The 14,477-nt window shown below is 46.8% G+C and overlaps 1 protein-coding gene across 4 annotated transcripts in view; it reads right to left on the bottom strand.

Annotated features, from left to right (window-relative positions):
• TRIO (trio Rho guanine nucleotide exchange factor) overlaps window positions 1-14,477 on the bottom strand; it is a 355,050-nt gene that overhangs the window by 206,672 nt on the left and 133,901 nt on the right. For all 4 annotated transcript variants that reach the window (XM_070476498.1, XM_070476500.1, XM_070476499.1 and 1 more), the window contains exons 3-6: window positions 13,161-13,275; window positions 5,973-6,165; window positions 3,053-3,565; window positions 1,103-1,225 (exon numbers count right to left, since the gene is read on the bottom strand). In XM_070476498.1, coding sequence (XP_070332599.1) covers window positions 1,103-1,225; window positions 3,053-3,565; window positions 5,973-6,165; window positions 13,161-13,275 — 944 coding nt within the window. The remainder of the gene's footprint in view (window positions 1-1,102; window positions 1,226-3,052; window positions 3,566-5,972; window positions 6,166-13,160; window positions 13,276-14,477) is intronic.

The following is a 14,477-nucleotide window of genomic DNA, read 5'->3' as shown; positions in this document are numbered from 1 at the left end:
TCTGAATATTTTGAAAAACTGATAGGGAATTGTTAGGAAAAAAGTCTTCTAAGACACTTTCCATAAAGCCCCATTTTTATTCTCCTCATCTATATCCAGGCTCAATCTTTAACCCCAAAATTCTCTTATCTCAAACCCAAGAACAGTATCAGACTTTTGGGATAGTGTCTGTTACAAAAATATTAATTGCTGAATGTTTTTTTTGAAACTATCCGAAGTGGAATACTTTGTAGACTGAACTCTAATGAAATGGCCTCTTACTGAACTAATTTAAACAATGATCCCATCTTTGTATCATTTCAATGCACTTTAGACACAAGTTACCAGGCAAAGAGGGCTAACTAACCTCCACAGGTCGGGCTCAAAGTCCACACCAAAAATGTCTCTAAAGTGAAACTTTCTAGAGAAACTCTCCACAGAAGGAACCCTACGTCCTACAGAACAACGTATAGCTTTGTTTTAGTTATATTAATTCCAGAACCATACTAAGACTGTTATTTAAAATTCACTGTTGGGTTCTTTCAGGGGATTTTACACTGCAATCTTGCAGCAACCCCAATCATATCACAACAGGCCAAGGTCATCCAGAGAGCCACAGGACTGTGGGAAAGACTGCTGTCAGACCACGGCCCTCCACTCAACTTGGGAGGAAGGCTCACGTTTTAGGAGAACTGGAGGATGCCCCTGAGAAGGGTGGCAGGCTGGCTTACGTCTTCATCATGAAGGGCTGCCAGCAAATTGACAGCGGGTTGGTTCACGTGACTCAGCCTCTGAAAAGAGCCCCGCAGGCTCCCGAGAGGGACAGTTCAGCAGCCAGCATCAAATCCATGCATGTGGGCCTGGCCAAGTGAACTGGTTCAAGTTTCACTGGTTGGTTTGCTTGTTTTCACTTCTGTTTGCTTACAAACTTAAAAACAAGCTACCTAAACACTGCTGCCACAGAGAACCTCCCAGACTGGAGGTCAGCTGCTCCACTGGGTCATCAGAAGACCCTGCAGGGACTCCGGGCAGCATGCTGCGAAGGAGCCGTGTAAATACCACCCCCGCCCCAGTCTGTTAAAGTAAGCTCAGCAGCAGGACACCCCTGCGCCCCATGTCTTACCATGCAGTTCATGGCGAAGTGGTTGTGTTGGGTCTGGAGCTCCATGGCGTGAGGGTGGCTGGTCCCAATCTCGGTGTAGCTGTTCAGAAACAGGCCCTTGTTGTGTGTGATCCAGTCAAACATCTACCGGGATGAAAAAAGACAACCTGGGATCACTCCCGAGAAAGGCCTGACACAGGCCCAGGAACCGGACCAAACCAAGAAAGGGCGGTGTCCTTTCACCAACAACCCCTGCAGCGCTGGAGCCCAGAAGACTCTAGACAGCTACCAAGTCACAGTTCTGAACATGCAGGAGCTACTAGACAATCTTACCTAGGGTGCTCCTTAGACAGATGAGGAATTAAGAAGTAGATACATCGTAAGGACAGGTCATTCAGATACCCCAGGCTGATTAAAACTCCAATCTTCTGACTCTCTGCTATGCTGAACCACATAATTAGCCACAGTGCTCTTCAATTAGAGACCCGTTAGATGAAATTACAAACCTACAGGTCTCTGGATGGGTTTTGCTCTGCCCACAGATTACTGATGGCAACTTCAATAACTAAGAGATTATGCTGTTTAAGGCAAGAAGAATTAAAAAAAAAAAAAATTCCTGTGCAAACAATAAAATTTACCATAAAAATAAAAAGAAATGGGGAAAACCTTAACAATGACATCTCTCTTAAGATTCAATACAGATGCTACCTGGAAAAGGATATTAACTACACTGTTCCCAAGAAAACATTTAAGGGAAAAGAAATGATTGTCAATTAACGCTGCTTCCGTGATGTGAACAGAACCTAGGGACAGTCACCTGCTCGCTGAGTAACTGAAAGGAAGATTTTCTAGCATCTCTGACAAGGCACTACAGCTGAACCTTGAACAACCTGATTTGAATGCACGGGTCTACTTACATGCAGATAAATGAAGTATCTGTAATTTTCAATAAATGAAAAACCTGTATTTTCATTTTACACGTCTTTAAGTGTGGCAAAAAGCTGTGTTCAACTGGAGATCACAATATATGGAATCAAAAGAACTGAGGACTGGAGCCTTGATTCTACCAAACTGTTTCAGCTTCTCATCCTTGGGTGAGTCATTTATCAACTCCTTTGTTTTAGAGGCAGAGAGCACAGTTCCTGGATTTTCAACTGCATGAGGGTCAACACCCCAACCCCCATGCTATTTAAGGGTCAACTTAAACAAATAGAGCTTAGAAGCTTACCAAATAATAGTACGGGATAATAGGGCTGGACTATCACCTTTCAAAAGATCCCTTTATATCAAAGACTTTAATAGACTTTCTTAACTTTATAAATATTTTCCTGTCCTTGAAAAGAATTCAGTGAGCTTAGATTAACACAGATCAATCCACCCACATTCACGGCTTGCAACCCTTTCCTCTAAGTAAGTGTCCTGTTTTCACGTTGCTGAGACAGACAAGAGCTCATTCTGACCTGCTGGTTTGACAGGAAACCGTAAGTAATTACTGCCTGTTATTTCCCAGAAGCTATTATTCTTAATTCATTATTCGCCTTTTATTGTGAAAACAAATTCAATAACGGATCTGAAGGGTGTTTTCTCACTGGCTTTTCTGGGTGGAAGAGCAAGTATTACAAAAATACATGCATAATTACTGCTTTCAAGAATATAAAGTTTTCACTCTTTTAACTGAAAATATCCGCACCTATCTTACAGGCATTTTAAACCAGACCATCAGTAATTAACCACTCCAGGTTTCTAGAAGAGCCCTGCACGCGCGATGAGAGACGCTGGGAAGCAGACTGAGGGGAGAGCTCTGAACTGACACTGCTGGTCTCTGACCCAGGCCATGTGGGTGGCTCGCCCCTCCCCAGCCCTTTCTTCCCTCCCTTTCTCCCGACCAAACCGGCCTCGGGTGCTCAGACCCAGCGACCCAGGCAGCCTCCCTCCAGGAAGCACTGTAGCACCCCCCGCCCCATCGGCTACCTTCTCAGCATCCTGCTCGAACAGCCTCAGCTGAAAGCACTGGTCCAGCTTCAGCTTGCGCACGTGCCACATCTGATGCAGATGCTGCCGCGTCGAGTGCAGCCGGTCCAGCATGGCGGACACCTTGGGTAAGAGGCTCTGCAGGTCTGCGTTGCCTGAGCCAGAGTTCTTTTTGGGAAAGCTGTCGCTGCTCTGAATCCTCTGCAGCAGCTTCTGTCCCTCTAGGTCCAGGTCCTCTATGGGGGCCTTAATCACCTTCTTCTTCAGCTGGGAATGCTCCTCAATCATGTTCCGCGCCCCCTCCAAATCCTGGGGCAATTCCTTCTTGGCGAGGATGTCCTGGAGCTCCTCCAGCCGAGAGAGCATGTGGGTCGCGTTGCTAATATAGTCTTCAAAAGCAAGTCGGATCTCAATCCATTCTTCGTGGTTGTACTCCAGGCAGCCGTCAAACTCGGGCGTTAGCTGAGAAGGATCAACTACTTTGGTAAGGCCTTCTAAAGAGACCATATTTGTCTTAAGGGGAAAGAAAATCACGTGTGAGAAGATGAACCTGTCTTACGTGGTCTTATCATAATGCTTAACCACATTGTAACGCTTAACCACAGATTTTTAAACTTGAAGCAAGTAATCCACTTATAGAAAACATAACATACCTTGTGCTGGCCCCATTAAAACAAATGTAAATGAAAAGAAGCATTAGTACACTCAGTGAAAGACAAATTCATTAGAGCAACACATGGCTGTTAGTTGGAAAACCTAAAATAATAGAATCATAAATTTCATGACAGCTAAAGAAAGTCAATTTCTTTCCAAGAATGTGGAAATTAACTCACTACGTTAGGCACACTGGAACGTGAGCGACTTTTTAAAAATTTAGAAAATGCTCAAGGGTTAGCAAGAAAGCTGGCAGAGCCCTTCTCACAAAGCTGGAGAGAGAACAAATGTTTCATTCACTTGCAGAGATCCATTGTGACTCTAAGCAGCACAGATTTTTGTTTAATTTTTTTTTTTTTTTGATGTGGATCATCTTTAAAGTCTTCACTGAATTTGCTACAATATTGCTCCTGTTTTATGTTTTGGTCTTCTGGATTCAAGGCATGCGGGATGTTAGCTCCTCAACCAGGGATCGAACCCGCACCCCCTGCACTGGAAGGCGAAGTCTCAACCACACACGGCTTGCACATCACCTACATAACAATCTAACGCTCACGAGGCTCCAGCCAATTACAACCTAGGCGAGGAAGCTTCATCTCAGCCTAACAGAGTGTGACGCAGTTAATGTTAGTTATGGGGCCTCAAGGAAAACGTAAGGAAGGGGAGTTAAAGATGAAGACAAAGGAAAAGAGAAAAAAAAATGTGGCCTAGAACCAAAAGATAATACAAAGAAAGGCTTATGTAGCCCCAGCTCTGTTACCTCTAGTCTTAGAGAAACCTACAGCTGCGTCTCTGTGACGTTTGACCTAAGAAATGGCAAAAAGAGGCAGAGCTAGAAAGAGCGGTGGCTCCCGGCCCAGCACTTTAGCCTGAAATGTGACCGTAGGTTCATTTCTGTCTCATCTGCCCAGACTTTAAAAACATCCATGGAGCAATTACTTCACGGACAGAAGCAGGTGATAACGTAGAGAGCAGGTCAACAGAAAAACCAGGGCAGGAAACTTTAAAGGCTCAGAGGGACACAGCATGGTGAAATGCGCAAACACCTACAGACCTTACACCAACAAACTGTTATGTCTGCTTAAAATGTGTATCATCAAATACAACACATTTTACATTCTGTGTCATGAAAGAACTAATATCCGACAAACTGTCCTCTAAACTCACTTCGTCTTGTGTGTGAAGATAAAGGCTTACTGGTTTCACCTTTCACCTAAACCTCTTGAGTGTGGTTTCAAATTCAAAAACTACATGCAGATTTCAGGTTGCAAATCAGTACCAAGGAACCAAATTTTAAAATGCAATTTGTGTATGCATGAAAAGATTCTGAAAGGTGTAACATGTAACATCAAGCTTAAGAATTAATATTGTGTGATATGTTTAATACTAGTATTGTTGTTAACCTGAAAATACATGAATATGCTCACTGCAACCTAATGTTTGGGCAAGTGGCTAGATGAACCATCTAGTCAACTAAAAATTAGCATTTATAATTAGGAAATATTTAAATTTTATTACACAATATGGCACGAATCAAGTTTCCAGCTGGCCAGAGTACTTTCTCCCCATTAATACTCTCATGAAACCAACTGCATCAGAGCCTGTCAGAAGCCTGGGAGCCTAAGAAGAGGAGGTGCCAGGGGAAGGAGAGGCAGTCGGCAGGCTGAGGGCTGTTTTACACTGTCTGGGAGACAGTGACCTTGTGTGCTAACTGCACCCAGGGCTCCGCCCGGGGCTTAAAGGAATCGCTCCCTTTTCATAAATGAGACCTGATGTATGAAATACAGAGCAGATGGTTCGCTCCAGCATTAATTAAGGATGCGATAAAAAGTCAGTCTCTCCCACACATCTCCTCAGGAACTCTGAGGTTGGGAATTTCTCCCTATCATTCCCTCATTTCCACGGCTGAGGTTAACAGTGAGGACTCGGAAGCCACCTAAAGCCACTGTGCTCAACAGTAAAGCTATTTTATCCCACAAAGTGAAGGGAAACAGGCTTCTAAGACACAAAGGTTACACCCCAGCAACCCCATCGCCCAGAGACAAGAGGCCTGGAACCTAAACCCCCATGGAGATAAGGTGACAAACCAACCTGACTGTCTTATTTAACATAATGACTAACTTTACACGTCACATGTAACTAAGATATGCAGCTTTTGCTGGATACATGGTTTTGAAACATCTATAACCAGCCTGCAATGATGACAGAAAAGCTTTTATAAACCACACCTACTAGTTGAGTTGGTCTGGCTACACGGGGAAGTTACCTCAAATTCAAACTTAGAACTGCCAAAATTAGTCCTCTGTTTCTGCCAAAAGTTGTCTGGCTTGATTATCAGCGCGACGTGGATGCAGCAGGGGAAGGACTCTTGTAAGATCTTCAGCAGCGGCTTGATGGAGTCCCACTTGGACCCGCGCATGTCCACAATCACCGTGAACCCTCGCTTGCAGACTTCTTCACTGGAGAGAAAGAAAAGGCAGGTTGACACCACGTCAGGGCTCGCCCCTGTGTCTGGTCGGAGGCGGCCCGGAGAGGCGGGCTCTGCCTCCGTCATCCTGCTGCTGGCGGGGCGGGTGCCTCCGCCCACTGCCTGGCCAGCCAGCGCTGGTACCCAGGGAGCCGCTGGATGCAGAACCTGTACCGAGAGCGCGTGGGTCTTAGCCGTGTCTCGCCCTCCCTGGTGCCTGAACGGAACAGACTAACCGTGCCCGCACAGGGTTCAGCCCCCAAAGTGTTCAAGTCTTCATGCTGTGTCCACAGCTTTTGCATCTTGTCTTCTCCTTAGGAGAAAGGCAGTGACACCACCCTGCCCACCTCTCTGGCCTCGTGTGCATTAACTGGGCACACACGCTGCCGAGGGAGGGTAAAGGGCCACTAGACAGGACAGAGTCAGACAGGGAGGGAACCCCGACAGCGCGTGCGGGGCCGGGCACAGCGGTCACCCAGGCCCCAGGGCAACGGGGAGCTGGGGTCACTCCCATCAGCGCGTGCGAGCTTTTCAATGTCCCAGTTTATTCCCTTTAACCTGCCTGGGACCCTGAGTTCCCTCGAAGCTTCTCAGGCGTGGTTCACCAGCCCCGGGGGACACCCCGTCTGGCAGGGTCTGGGGGTACACCTATTTTCATGGGGTTACTGTGTCTCATTTGTCTTTGTCAGCCGGCTGCACTGAGAGTGCACAGGCCACAGAGAACACGGTTGCCTCGTAGCAACAGGTCAAGGCAACACTAGAAGTCGCTGTAGTCTTCTCTCCAAGTTCGAGCTATTAAACAAAAGAGCTGGTTTCTATTAAGAATGTCCTCAATGATGACATAAAAATTATGAACTTTATTAAATCTCAACCTCTGAGGACACAAGAAATGTATATAGAGCTGCTGCTGCTGCTAAGTCACTTCAGTCCCCCATAGACAGCAGCCCACCAGGCTCCCCGTCCCTGGGATTCTCCAGGCAAGAACACTGGAGTGGGTTGCCATTTCCTTCTCCAGTGCATGAAAGTGAAAAGTGAAAGTGAAGTCGCTCAGTCGTGCCCGACTCTTAGCGACCCCATGGACTGCAGCCCACCAGGCTCCCCAGTCCATGGGATTTTCCAGGCAAGAGTACTGGAGTGGAGTGCCATCGCCTTCTCCGGTACATAAAGCATGTCTGCAATAAACAAAAAAACAAGGGCTTCCCCGGTGGCTCAATGGTCAAGAATCCACCGGCCAGTGCAGGAGACACAGGTTCAATTCCTGGTCAGGGAAGATCCCACGTGCTGCATAGCAACTAACCCACATGCCGCAACTACTGAGCCTGTGTTCCAGAGTCCGCGCTGCACAATAAGAGGCGCCACTGCCACGAGAAGCCCATGCACCAAAATCAGAGAGTAGCTTTGGCTTGCCACAACTAGAGGAAAGCCCTAAAAACAATGAAGACCCAGCACAGCCATAAATAAATAGATAAAATTTTAAGTTAAAAAAAAATAGAAGAAACAAAAGTCAAAGTGTCCATAAAATGGGTTAAAACTCCATAGTTCCCCCCTCACATCATATACAAAAATTAAACTCAAAATAGTTTAAAGGACTGTAAGACATGACATCATAAAACTCCTAGAAAACAGGCAAAACATTCTCTGACATAAACTGCAGTACTTTCTTAGATCGATCTCCCAAGGAAAAAGAAACAAAAGCAAAGCTAAACAAATGAGACCTAAACCAACCTAAAAGCTTTTGCATAGCAAAGAAAACCACCAACAAACCAAAAAGACAACCTACAGAATGGGAGAAAATATTTACAAATCATGTGACTGACAGGGGTTCATATCCAAAATATACAAACAGCTCATACAACTCAGTATCAAAAAAACAAACAAGTTAATTTAAAAAAAAGGGCAGAAGACCTAAACAGACATCTCTCCAAAGATGACATACAGATAGCGGCCAACAGGCAGATGAAAAAATGCTCAATGCTGCTAATTATTAGAGAAGTGCAATCAAAACTACAATGAGGTAGCACCTCACACCAGTCAGAATGGCCGTCATCAAAAAGTCTACAAACATGCTGGAGAGGGTGTGGAGCAAAGGGAGCCCTCCCACACCATTGGTGGTGATGCTGGGACCGCCACACGGAAAAGAGTACAGAGGCGCCTCAAAAGCTAAAAAGGGAGTCACCATATGATCCAGCAACCCCACTCCAGGACAAACATACAGAGAAAAATGAAAACTCTAATTCAAAAATTAGGGGTGTACCCGAATGTTCATAACAGCACAATGAACAATAGCCAAGACATGGAAACAGCCCAGGTGACCATCAACAGAGCACTGGCTTATAAAGGTGTGGTATATATACACATACTCACAATGGAGTATTACTCAACCGCAAGAAACAAAGAAATACTGCCATTTGAAACGACACTGATGAACCAAGAGAATATCCTAAGTGAAGTCATATAAAGACAAATATCAAATGGTACCACTTAACATGTGGCATCTAAAAAATAAAACAAATGAATCTATATACAAAACAGAAACAGAATCACAGGCATAGAAAACAAGCTCACAGCAACCAAAGGAAAAAGGGAGACGGGCAGGGATAAATTAGGAGATGGGGACTAACAGATACAAACTACTATGCATAAAACAGATAAACTACAAGGGTTTACTGCGGAGCACAGGGAACTACACTCAGTATCTTGTAACAACCTACAATGGAAAATAACCTGAAAAACAAATATATATATATATACACACATATTATATATATGTATAGCTGAATAACCCTGCTGTACAACTAAAGCTAACACAAATATTGTAAGTCAACTATACTGAAAAAATTGTAATTAAAATTTTTTTTTCAATAAAGTGAGCCCACTGTAGACACCCAAAAAAAACAAAACCACCCATGATCTCAACTAAATTTAAGTCAATCTCCCGCTCCCTTGCATGCGCTCTTCTGCCTTCCTGCCCTCCCCACTCCCACACATACCATTTTTTCCCTCATCTGGACTCTCAGCATTAGAATAACTGACACTCCAGGTTCCTGCAACAATCACAGCAGTGCAAGAGGCCCATCACCAAAACATGCCCAGAAAGTCTGCGGTGACAGGACCTGGGCAGGTGACGGCTCACAGCCCCGGGAACACAGACTGCCCCAGTGGCGCCAGCTCCTCGCTCCAGCGTGGGGCGCGGTGAGGAGTGATCTGATTCGCGTCTGTATGACCATGAACTTAAAGAGAGGCCACCCTGCTCCTCACGGAATCACTTTTCCTGTCTCAAGCAGGTCCCGGGCCAGGATCTGGGGAGTGTCTCAGCCTCCTTCATAAATCCTTAGAGGCAGCTGGCACTCCCAGAAATGTCTCCTGAAATCTCCCAAGTCACTGAAATGAAGCGGCCTGGCCTTCCTCGGACACTAATGGGGTCTGCTATCCGCAGGAGTCCATTCCGTAGAAACTTCTGGGCTCGGCAGGTCCTTGGGGCTCGACCGGCCTGAGAGGCAGGACATCCATGCCTGCTGCCCAGTGAGGACCGGGGCTCCAGACCCCGGAGGACATCCATGCCTGCTGCCGAGTGAGGACCGGGGCTCAGACCCTCAGGTCCCGCTGCTGCACACCAGAGACGCGCCCCAGAGATGGTCAGACTGCAGCACTGGGTTCGATGGTTGCGACCAGCTGCTGTTTAGGGCCTGGGCTTTATCGGTCTTCCCCTCATCGAGGTCAATTCTCTGGCAGCCTGTCTCTCTGTTCAGAGCCCTGTGCAGTGTGTACATAAAACTACAAAGCCGCTCCACTTGACAGGGGCTTAGAAGGAATCCTGAGTAACTCCAGGCTTAACAAAAGGAACGAGCTGGGGAGAGACACAAGCAAAAGGCGCCGTGAGCTTGCACGGTGTATGGAAGGCTTAACTAGTCACCTGCCTCCGAGATCCAACTCACAAGTTCCCACCAGGGACTCCAAGGAACGCGAGCAGCAGACCAGCCAGGCCGGGAGTGCCCAGGCTTCCCACCCATCTGTCTTTACAAGCTGAAAGTCAGGCATTAAGAAAGCAGTGATGTGCAAACATCCCCAAAGCCCGCCCTAACTTCTGAGCATCCAGTGAACAAGTACGGCTGCTACACAAGGGCTCTGGGCCATGCCTCCACCTCCAACACACTGCTCATCGGAAAGTGAAACTTATTAACCAAGGTATTTTATAGCAGTTTTACCTAAAAGCTTCACTTTAGCTGTGAGATTTTAAAAAATACACATAGATAAAACTAAAGTCCTTTTTCAATGCAGGTCTCTAGAAGAAAATCTTCTTTCTTCATTTCGTAGATGAAGAAGGTATCTTCTTATATGAATATTCATGAATGAATCAGCTCAGAGTTTCACATGATTTCACTGGTGACCAAAGAGTGATTTATCCATCTAGTTGCTATGTATATGTGCGTGCGCATGCTCAGCTGTGTCTGGCTCTTTGTGACCCCATGGACTGTAGTCCACCAGGTTCCACTGCCCATGGAATTTCCCAGGCAAGAATACTGGAGCAGGTTGCCATTTCCTCCTTCAGGGGATCTGCCCGACCCAGGGATTGAACCCATGTCTCCTGCATCTCCTGCATTTGGCAAGTGAACTCTTTATCACTCAGCCACTTGGGAAACCCTAGCTACTATAAATCATTCTAAAGAAGACAAAACATTCTAGTTAGCATACTTCATGTGTTAAGAGCAACAAACAACTAGAGATATACCAAGATTAATGTGACTTCATCTCTGTGCGGGAGTCCCACGTACGCCAGCAAGAAGTTCCACTCTGATTTCTCTCCTACTCATTTCATGGAAAAGTTTCCTCGCAAATTAATCATATGAAAGTCAGTCTACTACTCTCACTGTTTTGTTTCCTTAGAAAGGGAGAGGGGAAGGGAAGGTGTCCCAAATAACAATATTCAAAACTAGTCACTGCCGCTCAGATCACACTGATGTTTATCTCCGAGGCCACGTTCTAGCGGAAAGACAATCAGGAAGCCACGCAGAAAAAAACAGACAAGAAGATCCGGCTCTAGAACGCATGGCAAGAAGGAAAACAACGGAAAGCAAATCTGAAAGATGGACGTTACTGTACTACAGCTGAGGCAGCTAGCGTGGGCAGATACCAAGCCGGGCACTCGTGTACATAATCTTCCTTCACACGATGATCCGAGAAGTGCAGGTTACTATCACATAAATCAGAAAACCCATAAATGTAAGTCACCAGGCCAGCCTGTCTGACTCTGCCCACACACTTTTCCTGGACAGCACTCTCTCCACATCTGGGACTGTGTGGCCAAGGGGTAGCCAGAGGCTCCTTCGCTTCACAGAAAATGTGGGGAGGGGTGGATGGTGGTGGACTGAGACAGGAGTCCCACAGGGACCCCCCCTCCACTGTCCAGGACTGTTTATATCACTCTGCAACTAACAACAAATCATCAGACTCAGAAATTAACAACAAGCAAGCCGTAGGTAGGTCCCACCAAATTCTCACACCCTGAATCTTCTGATGATGATCACTGATCCCTTTGGCTAAAGCAGGAGTGCTCCCACCTCTGCAGGCCCCCTGGGGGCAGCGTGGCTCTTTTCCAGTCACTGGAGGACCTGAGTGGGCCTGGAGAGGAATCTCTTTACTGCCACTGCTCTTTGGACCACTGTGAAATCTTCCTCCGTTATTAGTGGATAAATGCATCATCTCTCTTACCTGCTCATTAAATGAGCCAAGAACAAGAAAATGGCATTTCCTATTGTCCAGAATTGTAAATACAGAGGCAAATCCAAGAAATGAAGTGAACTAACTGTGCTCAGGGGTTGGAGGGTCACATTAGAGAGAAACAAGAGGATGCTGGCGATATAGTCTATTTTCCGAGGAAAGCAGATGAGATGGGCAGAAAGTGACATTGTCGGAGCCGGTGGACAGGCCCAAGGGTGCCTGCTTCCCTCCAGTTCTGTTTACGCAATCCCCAGGACAAAGTTTTGTGTCTCCGTTTAAAGTGGGTCATCAGGTGATCGACAATATACATGAATCAATTTTTCTATAACATCAATGAAAAAGGAAATTTTTTAATATTTACAATCAATACAGACTTCAAGAACAAAAAGCAAGCAAGTTGCCAAAGTTATATCCAGAATTACAACAACGTAACTGCTTTTAAAAGCTCACCTGGATGAAAGTCATGTTCCTTTAAACTTGTTCATTTAAGCTGTTCATTTAAACTCTAAGACAAGTATCATCTAGGGTGCAGGGATTTCCTTATTCTCCTGCACTGTCCTCTCTCTCTCTCTCTCTCTGTCGTCATTAGCACAGCACACGGCACACAGAACGAGCTCAGTAAGAGGTGGCCACAAACTACGCCACATTTATGTGACAGAGAAGTAAATAACTTCTAAGACTCTTTCCAACTCTATGACTTCAACAGTTCAAGGAAATACCAGGGTAAGACAAAGGGGGAAACGTTTTCCACGTTTTTAAGCCCATTAAGGGCCCATTCATGTGTCATTCATGACGTGTGATAGCTTTCCCACAAAGGACACACAAGAACGCAAAGAAAAACCTAGGAGCTCCCTCTGAAGGTCAGACTGTCCAGACCAAAGCTGACTTGCCACAGCCACGGTGAGGAGGGGGCCACCAGAGGACAGGGCTGTCTCCCTGGCTGGTGCCAACCTAAGTGGGTCGGGGACGGTCACCAGTCCCCTGCAGTGGGCATGTTACATCTGCCTGCACCCCGAGGATCCACGAAGCAGTCTCGGATCAGGGCCCCCACTGCCTCTGCGCCACTGCTGCCTCGGGCACCACATCCTCACGTGCCAGCCCGGGGGGGCAGCCCACCCCACACCCAGGAGGGAAAGCATCGCGGAAGGGAAACAGGGAGCAAGAATGTGATTTCACCGTGGCAACGCTTGGCTGGGCCCCGGGCTCCGGGGGGCTGTTTTCCCGGGAGGGGCCTGATGGATGGCGAGCGGCCAGGCCTCCCGCACTCACCTGGGGATACAGGCCAGGTAGGAGATGAGCCTCCGGAGGTCCTCCTGCCGTATTCTGTCATGGTTGCTGCGGGCCGGGAAGGTAAGGATGGGACCCCCGCGCTTGTCTCTGCCACCTGCAAACAGACATGTGCACACGCTCAGACACCAGGCGGAGGATGCGGCTCCTGAGGCCCGCGGGCGGCCGGCATCGCCACCACTCAGGCCCGGGGCTGGGGCGGCCCGCCCAGCCCGAAGGACCTTCCAAAGGCCAGCGCCCCCGCTCCGCTGGGACCAGCGGCAAGGCCACCCGCTCGGGGAGGGTGTCCCAGAACCCTGTCTCCTTCCTTCAGCAGGTCTGTTCCCGCCCTTCTTCAGTTCTATGATTGGAGAGGAAAAAAAAGGTTCATGTACCCGTGCTTCCTTCACCCTAAAACTCACCTCCTCACACCTGTGTGTCTCCTCCCCCAGTGTCTGTGTCCCTGTCTCTCTCTGTGTCTCCATCTCTCTGTCTCTCTGTGTCTGTCTCTCTCTGTGTCTCCGTCTCTCTGTCTCTGTCTGTCTCTGTCTCTCTGTGTCTGTGTCTCTCTGTCTGTCTCTGTCTCTCTGTCTCTCTCTCTCCGTCTCTCTGTGTCTCTGTCTCTCCATCTCTCTGTTTCTCTGTGTCTCCGTCTCTCTGTCTCTGTCTCTCTGTCTCTCCGTCTCTCTGTCTCTGTCTCTCTGTTTCTCTGTCTCTTTGTCTCTCTCTCTCTGTCTCTGTCTCTCTCTCCCATACATTCTAAGCACTCTCTTTACTACCAACCAAACTGGGCTTTAAATCTCAACAGGAAAAGACAGGACTATTCATCAAACTTCTGTGTGGATGGCGACTTCACAGAAGCTGGGATCCCAGGTGCCCTCCCCTCTCAAGGGCAGTAGCTGACCCCTGTGGTCAAGCTGCCCCACTCTCTCCAAAAAGCCATACACAAAAAACAAAAGCGACAGACAGACAGAATGGCACAAAGAATTTTAAAGCCGAACAAAATTAGCTTAAGAACTTTATAAAGATTCATTACATATTAAGCACAACTCTCACGTGACAGGCCTTTGACAGAAAGGTAGAACTATTTCTCATTAATATATATATACCCTAAGGAAGTCTACGAGTGTATCTGAATATTTTTGATGGAACTACCACATTTATTTTATTATTTCTATCAAAGGTCTCAGAAAAAAACACAGAGAAAGAAAACTTTTGTTTTCCCAAGTATATACTTCATTTAATTTTATAGCTCGGCCATGTCTTTTCAGAAGTACAATACTGAGATTGCAAAATTCAAGCCACAATATGAAACTTATC

Source organism: Odocoileus virginianus, chromosome 14, assembly GCF_023699985.2.
Source record: "Odocoileus virginianus isolate 20LAN1187 ecotype Illinois chromosome 14, Ovbor_1.2, whole genome shotgun sequence".
Lineage (NCBI taxonomy): Eukaryota > Metazoa > Chordata > Mammalia > Artiodactyla > Cervidae > Odocoileus > Odocoileus virginianus.
Note: the sequence above shows the minus strand (reverse complement) of the source record. Positions and strands in the feature narration are given on the sequence as shown.